The sequence below is a fragment of the Diabrotica virgifera genome, chromosome 7 (genome assembly GCF_917563875.1).
Source record: "Diabrotica virgifera virgifera chromosome 7, PGI_DIABVI_V3a".
NCBI classification, from domain to species: domain Eukaryota; kingdom Metazoa; phylum Arthropoda; class Insecta; order Coleoptera; family Chrysomelidae; genus Diabrotica; species Diabrotica virgifera.
This window is the reverse complement of record NC_065449.1, coordinates 4269201-4292746: the sequence shown is the minus strand read 5'-3', so window position 1 is coordinate 4292746 and position 23546 is coordinate 4269201. Positions and strand designations below refer to the sequence as shown.

The 23546-nt window shown below is 33.4% G+C and overlaps 1 protein-coding gene across 5 annotated transcripts in view; it reads right to left on the bottom strand.

Annotated features, from left to right (window-relative positions):
- Positions 1–463: 463 nt before the first annotated feature.
- Positions 464–23546, bottom strand: part of LOC114328732 (potassium voltage-gated channel protein Shaw) — a 597781-nt gene continuing 574698 nt past the window's right edge. For 3 of the 5 annotated variants that reach the window (XM_028277676.2, XM_028277677.2, XM_028277678.2), the window contains exons 9-11: positions 15179–15340; positions 8409–8681; positions 464–2933 (exon numbers count right to left, since the gene is read on the bottom strand). In XM_028277676.2, coding sequence (XP_028133477.1) covers positions 2674–2933; positions 8409–8681; positions 15179–15340 — 695 coding nt within the window. In that variant the 3' untranslated portion in view covers positions 464–2673. The remainder of the gene's footprint in view (positions 2934–8408; positions 8682–15178; positions 15341–23546) is intronic. The other 2 variants (XM_028277680.2, XM_028277679.2) reach the window with 2 other exon arrangements.

Genomic DNA, 23546 nt, shown 5'->3' with positions numbered 1-23546 from the left:
TATTGCTTCTCAGATTTTTTATTTGTCAGGTAAACTTCCTTCCAGTTGGTTTCTGTCTCTATTCTATTTCCTCACTTTGCGATAGTATTAGTTTATTTAACTTTATTTGTCTTAAGATACCCTGAATATGTAGTTCCTCCTTTGGTATATGATTATTTATGTAAAATCTTTTATGTGATTTAGTTTGGTTTTATTCCATGACCATCATTTCTTTTTCGTGTCTCTTCTTTAATTTAACCAAGCAAGTTTTGTTACCTAGTTTTATTGCCTCTCCTATCTTTACCTTCACATCCTTCTCTTTTTTCAAACATTTGTTTATGTGTTCTTTAAATATGTTTCTATCGCCAGTGTTGATTGGCATTCCTTGAATTATCACATTTTTTTTCCTTTTTATCTCTTTCCGATATCCAATCTGTTGCTAGTTTAGTAGGTAAAAAATATGCAAGGTAATAAGAAGCCTACATAGTACATAAAATAATCTATTTCTTTATTTTCTATTATAATACAAGGAAAAAATTTTAACGATTGACATATTGGTTCTGGAGTACAAATGTTTTATTTACCCTGTAAGGATAGTGCTTCAAAATGGTATAAAGGTGTACTACAATGTATTCTAAAAAGTGTATAATCGTCAGATAATGTATCAATAATTGCTCGTGGATAATTAGATTTTTTTTTGTATTTTAAATGGAAATTTATAAAATGTAGAAACAGAAGCGTAAAGTACTGTACCGTAAATTGAGGCTACTTTGTGACAGATATGGTTACTTTGTGACAGTGGCCTCTAAAGTTAAACTTATTAACTTGGCCGAGGCATTAGAAATGCTGGAATAATTAAAATGTTTTATTTCAATAGTAGACTATGTGCACTATCTAGGGAACAATAACCAAAATTCCTAGTGCAACTTCGCTCATCATGACAGTTGATTTGATCATCGTCAAAAAAGGTAATTTTAGGTCGGCGTGAAAACTTTGACTTTTGAAGAAGAATTTTTAGAAGATATTTCTACCAAAGTAAATTTATATTTTAACACAATATGTTACCTCCATTTAACATTAAAATTTTGTTTGTAAAAAATGTACGTGTGTTTCTTTGTGCCACAGTTCGTATTCCATATAAATATCGCAGAAAAACTTACGTGTCACAAAGAAACCCCCAAGCATGGGACGACTTTGTGACAACATTTTTTGACATTTTCTTGATTTCTATAACATATAACAGCGCATTATAGGTGTCACTGAACATAGAGGAAAAATTGAGCTTTCAGGTGATATTTTTAAAATTATAATAAACCGAAAGTGTATGTCCTATTTTACAATATCATCACAAAACCTAAAAAAGTGTCACAAAGTAGCCTCACTTTACGGTATTACATTTACTATGACTTGAAATTAAAAGGGTTGCTGTAGTGCGCCTACCCTTTTCACAATTTATCTGGAAGAAGCACGCAAGATGTGGAAAAGAAAATGTAATGGCATGGGAATCTCTCTCAATGACGAGATAACACCATACACTTTATGTTTCCTTGATGATCAAATTCTGATTTCTCAGGATTATGACGACTTGAGTTACATGATACGGACGATAATAAAAGAATATAACAAATAGAGTCTCGAAGGCAACATTAAGAAAACTGAAGCCATGTGTATAGCCTTCCCTCTTTCTGTCTGTCTGTCTGTCTCTCTCTCTCTCTCTCTCTCTCTCTCTCTCTCTCTCTCTCTCTCTTTCTCTTTCTCTTTCTCTCTCTCTCTCTTTCTCTCTCTTTCTCTCTCTCTCTCTCTTTCTCTCTCTCTCTCTCTCTCTCTCTCTCTCTCTCTCTCTCTCTCTCTCTCTTTCTCTTTCTCTCTCTCTCTTTCTCTCTCTCTCTCTCTCTCCCTCTCTCTCTCTCACTCTCTCTCTCTCTTTCTCTCAACAAAAATTGCACTAATTTTTTCCACGAGCAATTATTGTTTAATTTGTTACAGCTAGGATATGTAAGTTTAAGTACATGTAGATATGGAACAAGTTTAGATTTCAATTTCCCATAAAAATTTTACTCAATTTTCTTTTGTTAAATAGTAAGTTTTCATTAAATCCTTTTCCTGGTCTTTCCACTGATCGTCTTCCTATTGGGAAACCGTCTCTCGCTGTCCTTACTACTATTTTTTGTCATTCTCCTTATGTGATCATTCCATTCTACTTCTCTGTTTATTACTCAGTTATTAATTATCTCCGTCGTATATCTGTACTGCTAGCTCTGTGCCATAGTATCTTACCATCGATTTTTCGAAGGGTTTTCATCTCCGCTGTTTCGAGCAATCTTTTGTCCTCTCTGTGTCAGTACATGTTTCTGCAGCGTATGTCATTATTGGTCTGATAACTGTTTTGTAAATTTTGTCTTTCATTTCTTTTCCAATATTTTTATTTCTCCATGTTGTGCTATTCGGGCAACCTGCGGCTTTGTTTGCTCTATTCACTTGATCTTCCACTTCCGTTTCGAGCTTTCTGTTTTTTGTTTAAATAGAACATAAACATGAAATTAAGATTTAAATAAATTTAAACAGCTATTTAACATTTAGGTGAAATATTTTATAAAACCAGTATTACCAAATTCAATATCATTCATTCATAATACATCATTAAACAAACCCTATCCCAACTGCTTACAAAATCACAGAAGAAGAAAAAACAATTCACACAGTATAGGATTCAATATCATCTTCATCATTCTTATCACAATATTTGACACTATCCCTATGTTCCCTACTCCTCGTATCCTCCATCGGTGAGGACTGTACAGTGGACGTGGTAAATTCTGTACTAGGAGACTTGACATTTTCAAAATCTGGAGAATACTTTTCGGTTACTCTAGGAGCTGAATCGTTCATGACAGAATTTCTTCGTATATTAACTTGACTTTCTACAATGCTGACGAGCACCTCTGTTGAACTACCTAGAAATATGTTTTATTGTCACTAAATATTTTAGAACTTAAAACATACGATAACCGCCACGCTACTAGACACACGGGTACATTAAGGTAATACAGTCCCGGATTCTTCACTTGTTGCATTATTTACTTTTATAACTAGTGACGTCTAGAACGTCACAGAAAATGTATAGAAAGAGACGGAGAGGCAGCGCTGAAAAATCTATTTGAATTTACTAAAGTTTAACTTTAAAATTTACTTACTTTTTCACAGTTGATTACTGTAAGTGTCTAGAGAAACATACTGCGGTCGGTCAAGCGAAACGTAGAACAGGGGTTACTGAGAGGATATCAAAGTTGCTTTTCTACGAAGGTAATTGTTTCCCCACGGTTAATACCGGTAATTTTACCACGGTAATTTTATCTACCCACGGTTTTACTCACGTATCGAGTACTAAGAAGCAGATTTGTTGATCTTTACCTCGGTGAATTGATATGTTGTGGAGTGCAACTATGTAGACTCCCCATGTCTCTACATTCATCACCCTTTTCCTTGCAATTTTTAGAAGGATGGGGAATAGGTATAAGAGAGAATCTGTTTCCGAACCAAGAAATCCAAAGATTTTATTATTTTTAAACATTTATTTGTTTAAAGATGAAGTCTTTTGGGTTTCGACAGTTTGTAATTATTTCCATTTACTAAGGCTGAAAATCAGTACACATATTCTAAATTAAATATAAACAAAAGTTATTATAGACGGTCAGCTGTATGACGGGACAGAGCCGGTCGGTCGGCCCCAATAGTCGATTGAGGAAATGAAGCATTTTGGCTCGCAATTTTTTTGTCCAGCATGGATTTACTTGAAATTTTCACAGAAGATAGAGAATAGTCCAAGGATCATTTTCTATATCATGCCGCTATCATACGCTAAAACCTTGGGGTGGTTGCCACCCCACCTCGGGGGTGGGAATTTTTTATTACATTTAACCATATAGTTCGATGGAAAAAGTAATTCTAAGAAAAAAATGTTTTTTACATTTTCTTCGTAAAACTAATATTTTTCGAGTTATTCGCGCTTGAAAATAACAGTTTTTCGACGAAAAAATCGACTTTTTTAGAGAGTTTTTTGAGAATAACTCGAAAAATAAGCATGTAATCAAAAAACTGTAAATATTAAAATTGTATCTATTAGTAACATAAACCAAATTCTTTTCCAATAATATTTATAAGACCAATACAAACCGAGATAGGGCATGTTAAAGGTTAGCTTTTTTCGTCAAATGCATAATTTGAATAGTCAAAGCCAAATAATGGGAAAAATTTGCATTTTTTGAGAAAAACTTAAATATTCTTTTTTCAAGTATACAATTAGACCTTTCAAAAAAATAATAAAAAGTTTCTAGCATGAAAATTAAGCGACTTATAATCAAGAAAATGTCGGTACCTGCTTTTCTCTACGAAAAAATCAGTGAAAACAACCCCCTAATTACCTTCCTAATCTAAAATTGGTCTTCACCTTTCTGTAGTTCCTTTTATATTTATATTATCAATACACTCAAGGAGTTTGACCTATTTAAAATGCCTAATTTTGGAAAAATATTATATCTCACTGTGTACTGATTTTCAGCCTTAGTAAATGGATTTAATTACCTCCGTAGGGAAGCACCTTTGATACCTTCTCAGTAATGAGACCCCTTAAAAATGATTTTATAGGATTTTTAAAGAGCTATAAGACTTTGTAAATTAAATTCCGTAACATGCCTTAGATTTTAATTGGGGCGGGTTTAAAGGGCTCGAATAAGAGGGTGTTTGCTGGTAAATAGAGGGTTTAAACAGCTATACCTGGATAACTATTCACTGTAATGAAAATATATGCAAAGGGTAATTTTAGTCATTAAAAAAGATACAATTTAGTAGTATATAATTTGTTCATATCTTCAGTATTTTCGGAGATATTTTGAAGTAAAGGGTGAAAAATACCAAACTGCAAAAAATCTATTTTTTTAAACTCCAATTTGTCCAATGTTAGTCATTTTAAATAGGTCAAACTTCTTGAGTGTATTGATAATATAAATATAAAAGGAACTGCAGAAAGGTGAAGACCAATTTTGAATTAGGAAGGTAGTTAGGGGGTTGTTTTCACTGATCTGTTCGTAGAGAAAGGCAGGTACGGACATTTTTTTGTAAGTCGCTTAATTTTCATGCTAGAAACTTTTTATTATTTTTTGAGAGGTCTAATTGTATGCTTGAAAAAGATTATTTAAATTTTCCTCAAAAAATGCAAATTTTTCCCATTATTTGGCTTTGAATATTTCAAATTCTGCATTTGACGAAAAAAGCTATCTTTAACATGCCGTATCTCGGTTTGTATTGGTCTTAAAGATATTATAGGAAAACAATTTGGTTTGTGTTACTAAAAGTTACAATTTCGATATCTACAGTTTTTTTATTAAACGCATATTTTTCGAAGTATTCTCAAAAAACCCTCTAAAAAAGTCGATTTGTTCGTCGAAAAACTGTTATTTTCAAGCGCGAATAACTCGAAAAATATTAGTTTTACGAAGACGGGTGGCAACCACCCCCAAGGTTTTAGCGTATGATAGCGGCATGATATGTAAAATGATCCTTGGACTATTCCCTACCTTCTTTGAAAATTTCAAGTAAATCCATGCTGGACGAAAAAATTACGAGCCAAAATGCTTTATTTAGTCAATCGACTATTGGGGCCGACCGACCGGCTCTGTCACGTCATACATATGACCGAATATAATAACTTTTATTTATATTTAATTTAGAATGTGTGTACTAATTTTCAGCCTTAGTAAATGGAAATAATTACCTTCGTAGGAAAGCAAATTTGATACCCTCTCAGTAACCCCTGTTCTACGTTTCGCTTGACCGACTGCAGTATGTTTCTCTACACAATCACAATAATCAACTGTGAAAAATCTAGCTTTAGTAAATTCAAAGAGATTTTTCAGCACTGCCTCTTGGTCTAAAACCTAATATAAAAGTTGACAGATTATGAACAGTTGTATTTAAATTTTATAGGTGTCATTGTAGTTATAAAAGTTATAAAGTATTGTAATATTTTTGATGTTTGAATAAAGTTTTTTTTTGTATGAAAAAACAATTATTTGAAATAGGTTTATGACAGTCATATGACATGACAGACATAAAAGTCACAGGTGAGAATGGGCCGGATTAGCACACGCTTAGAAATTAGGTACGCATGTGTCTAATAGCGTGGGGCTTACTTTATATTTGTTTATGAATTAAGCAAACAGTTTCTAAAGTGTATAAAGGAAGAGGTGTTAAAATTCCGTGAGTTTTTAAGTAGCTTCTGCAATGTGTTTTTCTTCTTAAGCCAAACAGATACCTTATTGCTCTTTTTTATAATTTAAAAATAACATCGGATTGGGCAGCTGTACTAGAACCCCAAAAAGAAAGACCATATCGAAGATGAAACTTGAACAAAGAAAAATGTGTTATTTTGGAAGATGCCAAACTTATTTCCTTCAAAACAGATCTTATTACATAGCAAGCGGAGGCTATACTAAATTTACAATCAAGATGCAGTAGAAATAAACAAACCAAGACACGTTAAATGCAACTAGGAGCACTCCTGAATCATAATTAACAATGTATAAACTTTGGAAATCATGATTTGGGATTTACAATGTAACACAATTAGATTTAACATTGAAAATTATGATTCGGAAGTGCTCCTAGTAGCATTCAACGTGTCTTGATTTGTTTATTTCTACTGCATCTTGATTGTAAATTTAGTATAATTTCTTACTTAACGAATCGATATGAAGGAACCACTTAAGATTGCTGCCTAAAAAAATAACAAGAAATTTTATGGAATAAACGGTACTGATCTGACTATTATTTAGAAGCATGGGTTGAAGAGCTCATGCATAGTATAATGTACTAGAGGAAGATTTGCTTTTGATACTATTGATTATTTGGATCAACTCAGTTTTATCAACTGGTTTTGTAACGAATGAGTTCGAGACCTTTCTTGAATTAGGGAAATAGGAAATGGGATCTTGATGTGACAAAATAGTTGATGTTATATTTTTATTCACATTAACAAAGTATGCATACACATTATCATGGTGTGGAAGGGAAAATGTGTGAGCTACGTGAGTTTTATTTCGAAGATCGTTTATTATGGACCAAGTTCAATGATACAATTATGGAACTTGTAGCCAAATGCCAGACGAATAAAGAAGGAGTATATTAGTATCTGTTTGAAAAACAAGGGAGATATGCAAAAATGTACAAACTACAGGACCATAGAACTACTTAGTCACACCATGAAAATATGGGAGATATTAATTAATAGACTAATATGTGAAGAAACCGAAATATCCGATAATCAATTTGGTTTTAAGCAGGGCAGATCAACGAGTTGACGGAAAAATACGGAAATGAAGAAACAAACGCTCATATGGTATTCATTGATCTTGAGAAAGCATATTTATGATAGAGATCCTCGAGATATTGTGTCGTGGGAACTCAGCACGAAAGGAGTCCTCGGTGAATATGTAAAGATTGTGAGAGATATGTATGAGAGAGTAACTACTAGTGTTAGGACAAGTATGGGAGAGACTGATAAGTTTCATGCGAAAGTCGGATTGCACCCAAGGCTCGGCGCTTGGTCCTTATTTTTTTCTCATTAGTTTTGGATCAGATAACAGCGGAACTACAAGGTAATATTCCTTGCTGCTTAATGTATGCGGATGATACGGTATTGGCGGGAAATAGGCGACTTAGAACAGAAACTAGAACAGTGGGAACAAGCTCTTGAGGAAAATGGTTTAAAACTTGGTAGGACAAAGACAGAGTATTTGCAATGTTCATTTAAAGATGGACTTACTACAAATAATATGGTATCTTTGGATGGTAAAACGATTGTGAGAAGTAATAGTTTTAAGTATCTAGGATCGGTACTACAGAGTAATGGGAAATAGATGGAGATGAATGTAAAAGAATTAGGGTTGGATAGATGGAATGGAAGGAAATTAGTGCTTTATTGTGTAAGAGAAAAATTTCAATGAAACTGAAGGGAAAATTCTATAAAACAGCCATAAGGTTGGCTATGGTGTACGGAGTTAATAATTGGCAGTTAAAAAGAAAAGAAAAAAAAACGAATACATGTGACGGAAATGAGAATGCTTAGATGGATAAGTGGTGTGATAAGGAAAGATTAGATTAGGAATGAGTATACTAGAGGAAGTTCAGATGTGGCACAAATTGATGCCAAAATGAAAGATTAGAAGTTAAGATGGTTTGGCCATGTTCAACGTCTAGATATCAGTCAACTTGAACTACAGGTTCTTGGAAATAGGAGAAGAGGAAGACCAAATAAGGCATGGGGAAGACCCTTAGGCAGGACAAGTCGGTAAAGAGGATTAATATTGATATGACCCAAGGCCAAGAGAATGATGATGATGATGTTTATTATGGACCAAGTTTCTGTTGCATACCTATAGCCATCGCAGGAACGCTTGCCAAGCTAATGCCTGTTTCGGTCAGATTCGATGGACTTTTTCCTGAAAAATAACTGGAGGGAAATTGTTGAGATTTTAAAACATTCAGATGTTCTTCGCTTTTTGGTAAATCACGAGGTTCAGATCTGTATTCTCTGTCGAAAGTTGGAAGATATTTAGGCTGCAATTGAAGAGCGTCAATGCTCCCTGTAGTAGCCTCACGAGGTTTAAGATTATTTACAGCACCACAGGTCTGGGTATTGTTGATTTCTAAAACAAACCATTAGAGTTAAGTAAATTCGATTATGTATGTAGTAAGGTACTCTAGTCGCTAGAGACGAAAATGTCACTGAAGCTTTAAAAATCATACGAACAAGTTGAATTTTGCTGAGAATGTCAATTTTGAGACCCCAATAAAGTTGCCACTCCTAACCCCGGACTTTCCCCTAAACTCACCCCTTTTAGGGGGTGTGGAACGGAAAACATCGATTTACCAAGAATCGGTAGGTCAAAGAAAAATGTTTCAAACAAGAAATGTACGAAGGGGCGTTTAGGGGGAAGCCCGAGGGTAGGAATAGCAAACTTATTTGGATTTTTTTTTGGGTCCCAAAAATTGATATTCAGCTTGTTCGTATGATTTTTAGAGGTAAAATCCCGTACGGCTGGACTAAAGTGTAATTTGCTAAAATATTTATGACATTTCCTATAGTATACAAAATTAAAAAAAAAAACGTTTTACATACAGTTTTTAAATTAAAATATTTACATTAATAATACTACCTGAACATGTTGGAATTAAATAGTTGTTAATTGAGGTAACGTTAGTGGAATTACTTAGTGGAAAATACATAGTTATGGTAAATGGTTTAGAAGTAATGGAAAAGTTAGAAGTTTGGAGAAGGGCTATGGAAGAGAAAGACTTAAGGAATAGCAGAAATGATTGGGAACGTCGAATTGCTTGGTGAAAAACCAGGACCCGTACGAGAATTGAAATACTTTAGTTCACTGCTGAACATAGATCTCCCTCATAATTTTCATCATTTCGATCTTGTGCCTTTTGCATCCAATTCCTATGACAACTTATCATCAATCCAACGTGTTGGGGGGTGACCTCTGCTTCAGTAGGCATCCATCTCTTGGTATCCATTCCAGTATCCGCTTTGTCCATCTGTTATTTGTGATTCGAACCATGTGACCTACCCAGTTCCATTTCAGTGTTGCTACTCTCTCTACTGCATAGCCACTCCTGATTTTTGTCATAGCTGGCGGTTTGGGATTTTGTCTCGTAGTAAAATGCCCAACATAGCTCACTTCATCGCCTTTTGAGATACACGGATCTTTTGCACTGTTCTCCTTGTCATGGTCAATGTTTCTGCTCCGTAAGTCAACACTAGCAAAACACACTGATTTAAGGTTTTTTACTTTATGATTAGAGGCATATTGGTATGTCAGACGATTTTAAAATATGGTTCAGTTTGCTGAACAAATCAGTCTTATACGACGGATAAGCTCAAGATTAGTCATCATCTGGGTTTTAGATATATTTATTTTCAATCGCCCTTCTAGCGAGGAAAGGTCGAGCTGATTTAAATTTCCTTGGCCTCATCTATCCTATTAGCTATTAGTACAATATCATCTGCAAACCTCAGACGGATAAGATTTTCTCCGTCAATGTTTATGCCCTTATCGTTCAGTTTTGCCCTTTTACATATACATTCCAAAAGCGTAGTGAACAATCTCGGCGATATTGTGTCCCCCTGACGTACTCCACGTTTTATCGGGAATTTCTGGGTTTGACTCTGACACTGGCTGTTGTGTTTTGGTATATTATGTTCTTTAGTCTATACATAACTGAAAAGGAACACTAGATCTAGAGATTGGCCACAGCAGGATATATACTGGTTGGTTTAACTGGAAAAGAATGAGCGGGGTACTCTGTGATCTAACACTCGGGGAAAAATGTTACGGTAGATGTTGGGTAAGACTAGACGGGACAGGATCAGGATAGACTTGATTAGGGAAAGAGCAGGGGTGACTACAGTCTCAAAAAAGATTCAAGAACAAAGACTGCAATGGTTTGGTCACGTCAGACGTGGAAATAAAAACTATGTATGACAAAGGATAGAGTTGTTAGAAGTTAATGGAAAGAGAGGTAAAGGAAAATCTAGGAGAAAATGAAAGTACTGTATGGCAGAGGACTTACAAAAGAAATGTTTAGGTGAAAAAGCGAAGAAGCCTAAGGAACAACGACCCCTGATAAGGGAATAGCTGAGGAAGAAGTCGATTTTCAAAATTATACTTAGCACGCTATTGAATAAAAGTTATTGAATATTATTATATGATTGAAATCTTAAGAGTTTTCGTGTATATCATACACCATAAAAATCCTATGGTGTTTTATATTCCAAGCTTGTGGTATTGTATATTAAAACGAACCCGTTTATTATACCATAGAGATCATTTCAAAAAAAAATAAATTCAATTTTGATACTAGTAGACTAGTTACAGCATAATCCAAAATATAAAATTAATAAAACATACACAAGGCAAACAAATGGTGAATTTACAAAAAAATATATGAGTAGGTGTATTATTTCACTCGTATTTTAATTTAAATAAAGATTAGTAGTGCATAGATTATAATTTACAGTCATAATAAATGTTAATTAACAATAAGCAATAGCAAGCAGCAAAATGTTAGTCAAAACTAGCTTATCCTAAATTAAAACCAACGAATTCTACCAATTGTTTCTCTATTTGAACTAGAATCCGCTTTCTCGAAGTGACGTCACTTGATAGCGAATTTTTATATAAGTCTACAATCCTTTAAAACTTTCCCAAATCCCAAATTCTTGTACTTTCTGAGACACAAAGATTAAAAATTTAAAATGCTTCTTCTTCCTCCACTTTATAAGCAATTTTGCTTGTTCATTGAAAGATTGATGCCTATATGAAAGGCTGTTACTCCATATTTTGCGCTGTCAAATATTTCTTCTGCCGATTGTTGATTTATCTCTTGCTATTTAGTCCACACGGGCCTCCCCTATTCTGCTTATGAGCTTGTTCCATTCTTTTTTTTTTTTTTCTATTTAGTATTCTGTATAACACTGTACGTTATATTTTCTTTGAATGTCTTGGAATTCTACACTATGAAATTCACATCCCCCGTCTGCAGTACCAGCTGCAGACGGGGGATGTGAATTGCATAGTGTAGAATTCCTTCCCTCTCGTCTTCACTGCAGCATCCATTTGACTTGCAAATTGTAGAATTCTTGGAGGTGTCACCAGGAAAGTGTACCAATAAGTTTTCAATTTAAAAATCTTTTAGTAATATTTTTAATATTTTCAATATTTATTTACTATTAGGATTGAACACTACTTCGTCTTATTTTACTTCCATTACTTGTTCAACACTGCTGCTATCAATTTCTATTTTACATCTGATTGGTTTTGCTCATTACTACTATTTTAGTTTTTTGAGTTAAGATTCTTATGTTAAATTCTTTTGCTCTTATGTTAAAACTGTGGACTACTCTTTACAGACTATCTTACATAATCTTGGGCTATCAATATTGAGTCGTCTTCATAGGAAGCGTAATAGAGTATTTTTACTTCTGTGTTTCACATTCTATATCCTCTTCCTTTGTTGATACTTTTGAAGATTTCATCCATGATTACATTGAAGAATATAGGGCTCGATGAGTCCACTGTCTTATTCTGCTACCTATGTCTATGGGTTCTGTAAGTTCTGCATCTATTCTGACTTTTATTTAGTTTTTTTGGTAGAAGTTTTCAATAATTTTTAGGGGAACTTTTCTATTATACAGAAGATGGATGACATCTTTGAGTCTCACTCTGTCAAATGCTTTCTTCAAAATCAGACACGGAAATCTATTATATTCTAGTGATTTCTCAGTAATTCATGACAAAAATATTGCATCTATACACGATCTTCCAGATACGAAAACCATGTTGTTCGTCTACTTAACTTATTATCTAAGTCAGGGGTTCCCAAACGGTGGTACGCGTACCACAGGTGGTACGCGGGAAGATTTCAGGTGGTACGCGTCGCGTGGGTGAAATAAGCGATTACGCTGCTAGGCAGCTACTCGTATTTGTACGGTTTGATATTCATGAAGAAGTTATAGAAGAGTTTTTGTTCTGCAAATCACTTGAATCAAACACTACAGCGGAACTCATTTTTAATACAATAAATGAGTACGTGATCAAAATAGGCGTTCCTTGGTCAAAGTGTATTGGTTTATGTACAGATGGAGCAAAAGCTATGTCAAAAAAATTGACAGGGCTAGTTGCTCCTGAATGCCGAAGTACACATTCACATACATCGAGAAAAAATTGTTGCTAAAGGTATGCTGGAAAATATTATCTCCGTTTCGTGATATACTTAGATGTGTGAAGATGTAAGTGGCAAGTTCAAAACTCATCTGTTGCATATAGAAGTGACATGGTTATCTCGAGGGAACATTTTCACTCGTCGCCTCGAACTGGCGTCAGAAGTTTGAATGCTTTTAAGTGAAAAAAATAATGACATGAAAAACTTGTTATATGATGAAGAATGATTGTCGAGATTGGCGTCTACATCTAGCTGACAATTTTGACAGACTCAATTCGTTGAACATGGGTTTTCAGGGAGCAAACACAGCTAGTGAGAAAATAAACTCCTTTCAGAAAAAAAGTTGATTCTTTTATGTTCTCAAATACAGGGAAATAATGCCTCTGCATTTCCTAGTCTGTCATCATTTTTTGAAAAAAAAAACGAAATGTCTCCAATACCAGATGTGATTGCTGATATAATTATTCACTTAGATCCTCTTCAAGATCTTGACTGGATCCGAAATCCTTTTGCAGGAACCGCACCAGATGAGTTGGAGTTGGAATTACAAATAATATTCATCGATCTAAGAGAAGACAATTCTATGCGAGGCGGTTTTAAAGAGAAATCCTTAATTGACTTCTGGCTCGGGTGTAAATCCGAGTATCCAATGCTCTTGTGGCAAGCAACGCTGTTTTTGATGTCATTTGTCATTAGTTGGGTACTTATGTGAGACTGTTTTTTTTTAATATTGTATACAATAAAGCGATAAAATAACCGTTGACCTACCCATAACGGATGCCTGTGACCGTTACTAGAAATTCACAATTGATAACCAGTTGTAATAGTTGTCGTTTTTCTAAATAGTTTTTCTTTGATTTTTTTTTTAAATTCAAAAAACAAAAAATTTTCAAATCGATTTTTCTAGAAAACGGTAAATTTACACCGACTTAAAGCAAGAGTACTTTTTAGTACTAGAATACTTCAGAGTTTAATAATCCAATGTCAAAAATACTTAAAAGTTAAAGACAGAAAAGTTATTGAATAAAATAACCGTTGCCCTATCCAAAACGGACGCCTATGACCGGTACTATAAATTCGCAATTGATGGAATTATCTCTGAAAGATAGATAGGCGTACCAGTTTTCGTTCTTATAAATAGAAGCGTTCAGGAGCTATTTAAAAAAAAACTAATTACAAAACGCCATCTATAAAAAGCTGAAGCATTTTCGGACTAGATGAATTAGATTAAATTATCTTCAAAATATCTCAGGAATATCAGTCTGCGTTTGTCGGGAGAGTTTCTGGACACCCTGTATAAACATAAATATATAAACAGATTAACAAGTGTAAACATGTTACTAAAAAAATTAGAAATGGGGGGGGGGGCTTCCTTAAATCCCATGACCCCCGGTGTTTGGTGGTTCCAAAAATCTTCAAAATATTTCAGGTGGTATGTACGCCGTTGCTAAAACGTTGGGAACCCCTGATCTAAGTCATTTGTTTTTGTAAAATTTTTAGTTGTAAGTTTAAGGGTAGTATTTAACAAGTTTATACCTCTGTAGTTTTCTGGCTGTTTTTATCAACTTTTTTGAATAGTAGAATTAGTTCGCTCGTTCTCCATTCTTCCGATATTTGATTGTGTTTTATAATTTTGTCAAATAATGTTTTTAATTGTTATGTCATTGCTGCTTTAAATATGTCGGTAATTTTGGTATTTCATCTTTACCTCCAGCATTTCTGTCCTTCAGCTTTAGATTTTCAAATGTTTTTCGAACTTTCCGTGTAGGTAATATTAACTTTTTCATTTGTAGCAGTTTTTGGTGTTTCCTGTTCTAGCGTCATTTGTTCTTCTTCTACATAGAGCTTTTTTTTGAGTAGATAGTCAATCCGTGTATCTTTTTTCTATGTTTTGGTTTTATTAGTTCCTTTATCTCCGTTCCTTGACCTCTTATAAAGCGCCATATTTCCTTTTGCAAATCATACAAAATTTCACGGATTATAGATTTGAAAAACAGACTCTTGTCAACAAGTTACTGGTAATATTTGTCCTGATATTTTAACTCTTATAACAACAATCTCTTTTTAATTTTTAAATTCTTCAATTATTTAATTATTTTAATGTATAAGATGCATCCTTTATCGGTTCATCTTTCTGTATTGAAAACATTACATTACATGCGAGAGCTGGACAGCTCCACAAGGAAGAGGGTAGTCGATCTAATATAGAAACAACCTGTATTGAATTCTTGAATGAATTAGCACCAGCATTATCTAATATAGTATTTGCGACAATGTGTGATTAAATAATAAAATGAGGCGCAATTTTACAGCAATAAACAAATTAGTTTAGCAAAATAGATTAGCAATCGTTATCAACAAAATAGCTGTTTGCTCAAAGCAAGAGGCTTTATTTAAAAATTTAACCTATTACCTTTATTGGGAGAGGGTTTTTCTGCTACGAGGTGTACAAAGGGTAAGTTACCTGGAGCGGAAGGTTGGAGGTTGTAAGGGCCGTTATGATGAAGTACCGCTATACTCGGTACCGATGGCCCTTGGAGCGCTAAACTGACTACATTAACTCCATTAACGTTACCTAAAAATTAAATATGATTCCGTTTTACCTAGATCTTCTAAATGCTTCTTTTCGTAATTAATTTTTTATTTAAAATGAAAGTGAGAGACAGTTAATATTCTACTCCGTTTCAGCGGCTCAGAAGCAATCACCATCCTCTTACATACGTTTCGCCCTTTTGGGATCTTCAGAGAGGCCTGTGGCTTGCTCTGAATCAAAACGAAAAGCTAACCAAAATCTCTACATTTACCATCTTTATAGAATTTTACTTTTGTAAGCATTAATAATGAAAATTAAATATCTCAAAAATACAAGCGAAAGAAGTTTTCGTGCCAGCTGGGTTAATATAGATTGTCTTTATTGATTGCAATGTATTCTTTTCGTCAAGATATAAGAAATTTGACCTGACGGTGGTGGGATGTCCCTACCGATTTAGTATCATAATAAATAGTTGACGTTACTAATCCCTCAATTGTCTTTGCGACGGGTGGCAATAGTTTTGGAACAGCTACTAGGGCCGTACTTTATATTATTTACAAAACTGACTCGTTACCTATCAATGCAAATAAATTATTAAAATTAAAATTTCTAGACAATGTATTAAAAATTTTGTTTACTGTAGACGAATTCGTTTATGTGTTAGTCATCCGAAATTAACTTGCTTGGAATCAATTACAAACGATCACAAACAATTTTTATGTCCAATGCGCTCATTACGTGAATTTTATGGAGTTAGATTATAATGTGTTTTATATCGTTTTCACTTTAAACAAAATGGACTTCCGCTAATGCAGGTTTCTATCTTTAAATAAAAAAATTAAAGGATCATTAGAAAGAGCATTAGTTAAAGATAAGATATACCTCTAATTATTATTCTATAGCTTTACACATAATTCTCGTGCTTATAGCTATTTAGGTAAAATTAAGTATCATTTATTTATCCAGAAAACATACATTATGGAACATTATGAAAGGGGGGCAAACATATTTAAGTTTGATATTTGCACATTCAGGCAGTCATTTTCTTGCATTTAGATAGAAGGTTAGATCGCGAGTATTCAAGTAAAATGTCTGAAGTCGGTGAAGCTAGTGCTAAGTGTAAAACACGTGTACATTTATCTCATGATGCCAAAGAAATTATTAGGAATGTTTATCAAACTGTGAAAGAAGATAATCCAAATCCAGAAGACGGTAAATTCCTCATCAAGACAACATCTCGACTGACAAGGATGCCATATACAACAGTGTGGAAAATTGTTACGAATAGAATTCAACCTCGTAAAAAGCGGAGTGACTTTTCTACACATAAAGCAGTAAATGAAAAAGATGCTGAGGTAATTAGAAGAGCAATTTACAATTTCTATTCAAAGAACCTAGTTCCAACGCTTAGTATGATCTACGATCAACTTGTTAAAGACTATTCCATTACGTATTCGCCTTCAACTTTATCAAGATTTTTGAATCACATTGGTTTTCGATAAAAGAAAATTAATAAGCGATCATCAATAATGGATTCTCCTCGTCTAATTAAATGGAGAAATGAATACTTGGATGCTATATCTAAATTTAAAGATGAAGGAAGACCGATATTTTATCTAGATGAAACATGGTTCGATACCCACGATACTGCTCAAAAAGGTTGGACAGACGATTCTATTAAATGTGCACCCAATTATACAATTAATAGAGGTCAGCGAATAATTATTCTGAAAATTGGATCCAAAAATGGCTGGCTTGGAGGGGAAAGTTTTTTACTATCGACAAAAAACATTAAAGATTCAAAGCTGGACTACCATGAAAATATGACGAGTAGCTTGTTTAAGGAATGGTTTGAAAAGAAGGTGTTGCCAAATTTGCCTCCAAAAAGTATAATTGTAATGGATAACGCAACGTATCACAGCGAACAAATTAGAAAAATCCCCGGTGTAGGTTCGACAAAAAAACAGATATCTGATTTTTTGTATGACAATGATTTGTACTTTGCAGAAACATATACAAAAAAAGAAATGTTGGAAGTTCTTCACACAAAAGTGTTTGAGAAACAATTTGTTATAGACGAATTAGCCAAACGTGATGGTCATAATGTATTGCGATTACCTCCTTACTACTGTGTCTTCAACCCCATTGAACTAATCTGGAGCCAACTTAAGGAAAGTTTACGGCGAAACAACTGCTGTCCCAAATTTAGTAGCGAATCGGTGTCACATGTTGTAGAAGAAATAAAAAAGATTTCCCCAACACTGTGGCAAAATTGTGTTTCACATGTTATAAAAACGGAAGATCATTACAGAACATTAACCTCACATATTAAACCAATAATTATAACATTAGATAACGATTCTAGTGAAGATGACAGCGATAGTGACATAGAGTTGTAATTTGTATTTATTTTTTTCCGTCTAAACTTCAAATTTTATTACATAGATATACATAGATATAAATACATAATAAATATAATGATATGATATTTAAATTTATATTTATTATTCCAACCCCATTAAAATATTATATCTACTTGAAGACTTGAATTTTTTTTTGTTAAGGGGATGGGTACGAACTTTCGGCTTTAAGCCGTTACGTTATTACCGAGGGCCAAAAGTCCCTGAAAACTTCTATAATGTTTATTTTAATTAGTTACAGGGGTGAAAAACTAAGAGAAAATTTAGTGTGATTTTTAATTTCAAATATCTCATTCAAAAGAAACTTTTAATTCATTCCAAGGCACCTTCGGCCCTCGGTAATAAAGTAATTTTTCATTCTGCGTTTAAATTTTTCAAAAATACTTACATATTAGTTTTCTCAGGATTCGAAAAAAATGATTACATTTAAAACACATTGAAAATTTTGACAGGCGTCAAAATTTTGCATTTGTTCCTTTCCCCTTAATTTTAGCGAATCCGCTCCTGGAGGGTTTGTTGTTTGTTATTATGATACTAAATCGGTAGGGACATCCCACCAGCGCCAGGCCAAATTTCTTATATCTTGACGCGAAGAATAACTGGTAAGGTTAAGGTAAATGTATATTATTGTAATGTACAGTGGGATAAAAAGTTCGTAGGCTGACACATAGATGGCACTACTGGTATTAAATCCATATTATCTTTAGTCAGACCTGATCTTCAAAAGATGCGTGTATAAATTTGATAGCTGTCGAACTATTAGTTTATGAGATATAGCATTTTGACTGAAGCAACTTGTGTTAGTTTAAAGAAAATCGATAAAAAGGAATTTCGTTTCTTAATATAGCATTGACTTTAGCGAAAAAAATATTGTTGAAGCCAAAGTTTGGCTTGATAAATATTATTCGGACTGCACCAGGAAAATCAACCATTAAGAAAAAAATGGTTTGCTAAGTTTAAACAAGGCGAAATGAGCTGCGAGGACGATCCACGCCTTGGACGCCCCAAAGAGGGTGTTACCGACGAAAAGATCAAAAAAGTTCACAAAATAATTTTGGATGACCATAAAGTGAAGTTTTGGATGACTATTACTTTGCGTTATTAGAGCGTTTGAAGGACGAAATCGCGAAAAAACGGCCCCATTTGAAGAAAAAGAAAGAACTGTTTCGTCAAGACAATACACCGTGTCAAAAATCAATGAAAACCATGGAAAAATTTCATGAATTGGGCTTCAAATTGCTTCCGTAGCCACCTTATTCACCAGATATGGCTCCCAGCGACTACCACTATTCGCCGAACATAAGAGAATGCTCGCTGGAAAGAAATTTAACACCAATGAAGAAGTAATCGCCGAAACGGAGGCTTATTTTGAGGCTAAAGATAAATAATTGTATTGTAAAAATGGCATTTAAAAGTTGTATGAACGCTATAATCGTTATATCGCCCTCGAAGGTAACTATATTGAATAATAAAATCAACTTTTGTCAAAAAAATCTTTCTGTGTTAGCTTACGAGCTTTTCAGCCCAACGATTAATAATAATGCAATAACTGTATATGTGTCAATGGCCTATACTCTCGAGACACATACATTTAAATAAAATAAAAATAATATAATCTGATTTTAGTATTACTAATTTGCTCAATTTTCTGAGATAATTCTTGAATCTATAAAAGAAACTACATTTCAGAAAAGGTACCTCTTAACTCTCAACGTCCATGCCATCTATGATATTTCAATGTAATTACCAAACTATTGATTATATTTTTAGTAAACTAGGGCGCAAACAATAATGATTGTGAAAGTTTGGCACAGAACCCTATGCCCTGCAGATCAATACGACTTAACTTCGTAATATCACCACTAGGTGGCAGCAGTATTCCAGCTTTTTTCTTATAAAAAAATGGTAATAATATGGGAGTAATACAATGTTGTGTATCATTACGGTTCATTAAAATATGATATTACAAAAAAATAGTAAAATAGAATGCTTTTATTGCTGTTTTAATTTTTTATTAATCCAATATTTTAAATTTTTAATTACTGAATACAAAATGGTTTGAAGAGTTTGATATACAACTTAATAAAGTAGTCATCATCATAACCCAGCCTTCTACGTCCAAAGTTAAACATAGGTCTCCTTTAATGTCTTCTAGTGTGTCGGCCTTGAGCTTCCTGAGTGCCGGTACTCTACCTTGGCTTCTTCTGTCTTCTCGTAATCTCCACACTGTAATTTTTTAGATCAACTGCTCGTGATTAATTCTGGCCACATGTCCCGCCTAGTTCCAGTTCATTCAATTCAGTTATGCTATGGGCTCTATCAGCTCTATGACACCTGTGACGGCTGTCCTTCTTCTGATTTCTTCGTTTCTGACCCTATCTCTGAGAGTCAGTCCAAGTAACGACCGTTCCATTCTCCTTTCCATAGTTACAATCCCTTTAAAGTTTTCTGTTATCAGAACTATGTCAGCAAGAAATAGGTGAGAGAACATTTCCTTATCGAAATTGATTCCTTTGGTAATTGTTTGAAAGCATATTCCAAAACTGCCGTAAAGAATTTGGCAGATCGTTGTGTCAGAATAACAAGGTTCTAACTGCCTCAGGTGCCATTTTTAGTTATGACTATTTAAAGTTTGTATGTTATATATTTATTTTACTATTGTCGCCACTTTTATGTGTTAACAATGTAAATTTTTAAAAAAATTCATATATTTTTATTAACAGTAAAAGGTTACTTCAATAGTTAATACAAAGGAGTTCTGATTTGAGAAATGAATTAAACTTATTTAATCAAGTTATATTTTCCACACATACCTTTGTTTAACAATTAGTATACAATAAAACAACTTCTAGTTGTTTAATAAAGTCTTATTATTAACTTATAAACACTTTTAGTTCTTGCAGATAGGACCTTGTGTACTTAGTTGACTGTTTTTTATGTCAGTTAGAAGCTTGTTAACTTTTATCAACATTTAAAATTCTCTGAGATAGAACCTTGTAACTTTCGTATTTCAGCCACCTGTTAATAGATGTCGGTGCTAGGATCATATTAAGGTAAAGAACATAAAATAGAACCAAGTTACAAAAAAATCTCAATTTTAAAAAATTTGCAGATAGAACCTTGTTATTCTAACACAACGAGATAGCGTGTCTTCTGCACAATATACTGTGCCATCTTGTAGGTTTCTGATTTTGGTGTAGACGTAAGTTAAACAATTTCTTATAATATATTCTCTCAATTCTTCTTCTGTTGGTGCCTATTCATTTTGAATATTGGCGATCACTCTGGCTATAATTATTTTATTAGCTAATGCTTTAAATAGATTATTTGTAGTTGTGGAGAACCATTTCCTCAGGGTTTTGAGATAGACGTTGAGAGCTGATTCATATTTTTTTGCAGAAATTGCTTGAAATTAACTCATGTAATAATAATTGAGTTATCCTCCCACTCAAAAAGGTCCGGAACATTGTTTAAATAATCAAAATGACAAAAAATTAAGGAAAAATTCGATTTTTTTCTTGGTTCTTTTATTATAACTTTAAAAGTATTCCCTTCCGAGGAAAGTTGTACTGACATAAAGTTGCACAATTAAATTTCCTACAATATAGGATTAATTAAAAGTTTAAAAAATTGGTACCTTTGTTGAAAAATAGCAATAATTTCGAAAAAAACCATAAAAAAACAAGTATTTGCATTTTAAGTTTTTCAAGAATTCATAGACTTTCAGGTTTTACCCAAAAAAACTATATGATATGTTAAAACAATATTTTAAATTTCGTTAAGATTGGTTCAATAGATTTTGCAAAATAAAGTTTGCAATCCAGCTTTCGCAAAAAAAATTATTTTTTTAAAATGTTGCAGAACTGAAAATAAAGCAGACAGTAAGCTAAACCTTCTTTTTGCTTATAGAAGAATACTCTACCTTTCATTTGCAATTTGCAAAATTAAAATCGGTTTGCAGACACGGCGTCAGGATTTTTTTTTAAATAAACGTTAATTTTTGGTGCTACGCGCAGGACAGCGGTGTTCGATTCGCACAAGTTGATTTCCACCAAAATTTCTTCCAATCTATATTTTGTTCTATTTTAATATTTTAATTCCACAAAAATCAAACTAATTTTATTATTGTGTGTTAAATCTTGTTTAACAATTGCATATGTTTAAAAATAATAAAGTTTTATTAAGTTAAAATATATGAACAAAGAAAATTTTTGCAAAAAAAAATAAAATTTCAAAGGAAAGCGTACTTGTTTTTATTTTGCAATATACAAATTTATTTATTTATATCGAAATGTCCGCATTTATAAGACATGTGTTAGACGCGTACTGACATACGCAGCTGAGACAAGGGCCGAGACAACAAAGACCAAACAAATAATGAGAACAACAGAGATGAAAACCCTAAGATCCATAAGAGGTATCACAGTCAGAGATAGAATACGAAACGAAGACACATTGAGAGAGCTAGGCGTTCAAGACGTAGTGAGATGGACAAGAGCGCGACGACGCATGTGGAGAGACCACGTAGATCGGATGGACCCTGAACGTATGGCGCATTGGGCGAAAACACAGAAGCCCAACACCAAGCGACCATAGGAAGACCCAAAAAACGATGGTACGAGAGTTGGAGCTCCGGATCGCAGCAAAGACTGTAACAGAAGAAACAGGACATAGTCCTATTACAAGAAGAAGAAGAAGAAGAAGATATCGAAATGTACTAAAAATAAAATTTTATCAATCATTATCAAAGGTCATTGGAATGCTCAATCAGAGCAAACGTATCCGCTATCCTGCGTTTAACACAAAAAATTAATATTTATTTAAAAAAATTCCTGACGCCGTGATAGTTAACCGATTTTAATTTTCAACAAGGGTGACATTTTTTAAAATTTTTAACTAGTCCTATATTATCGAAAATTCAGTTACCCAACTTTTATGTCAGTACTTTTCTCGGAAATGAATACTTTTAAAGTTATAATCAAAAAACAAGGAAAAAAAAAAGAATGTGTTTGTACTTTGTACGCACGTAAGAACTTATATTTCTATTATATGATTTCAACGAACGATTATACTTTCAACAGGTTATTTGTATTTAAAGATTAAACTAATTTTTACTTACTACTTTCCAAAATTTTTTATTAAAACAACACTAAAATAAAAAAAAAAGTTAGATAACACAAGGATTTGAACCAGGGACCTCTCGATCTCCGGTCGAACGCGCTACCACCGAGCTAAACTCCCTTTGCTTTGACAGCTTACAAGATTTCTCATACATACTGACAAATTCAATAAACCAAGTGAAAAAATGCTTTAAAATTTAAAGTAAATATATTTACTATTATTATAAAATATTTTATTGCCGAGGAAGACAAATCCAAAGACACAAAAATTATAATAAATAAAACATTTACTAAAAACACTAATATATTCTTTTAATGACTTATTTGCGCGTATACATACATAATTTGAAAGATTAGCAACGAACTACATACTGTCTGTCTGCGCATGTGCCAGGCAAGTATAAAATTTCACCCTCGATCGTAAAGAAGTGTAACTTCAAAAATCGAATTTTTCCTTCATTTTTTGATATTTTGATTATTTAAACAATGTTCCGGACCTTTTTGAGTGGGAGGATAACGTAAATATTATTGTGTTATTTTCAAGCAATTTCTGTAAAAAATATGAGTCACCTCTCAACGTCCAAATGTACTAATATTTTTACAGATGCGTCCAGGTCTAATATTAGTATGATTATTATCCTATCCCTTAATAATGTCTATCAGAAGGCATTTCTCTTTCTGTGCCTCAGAATAAATTGTCTTCACTTA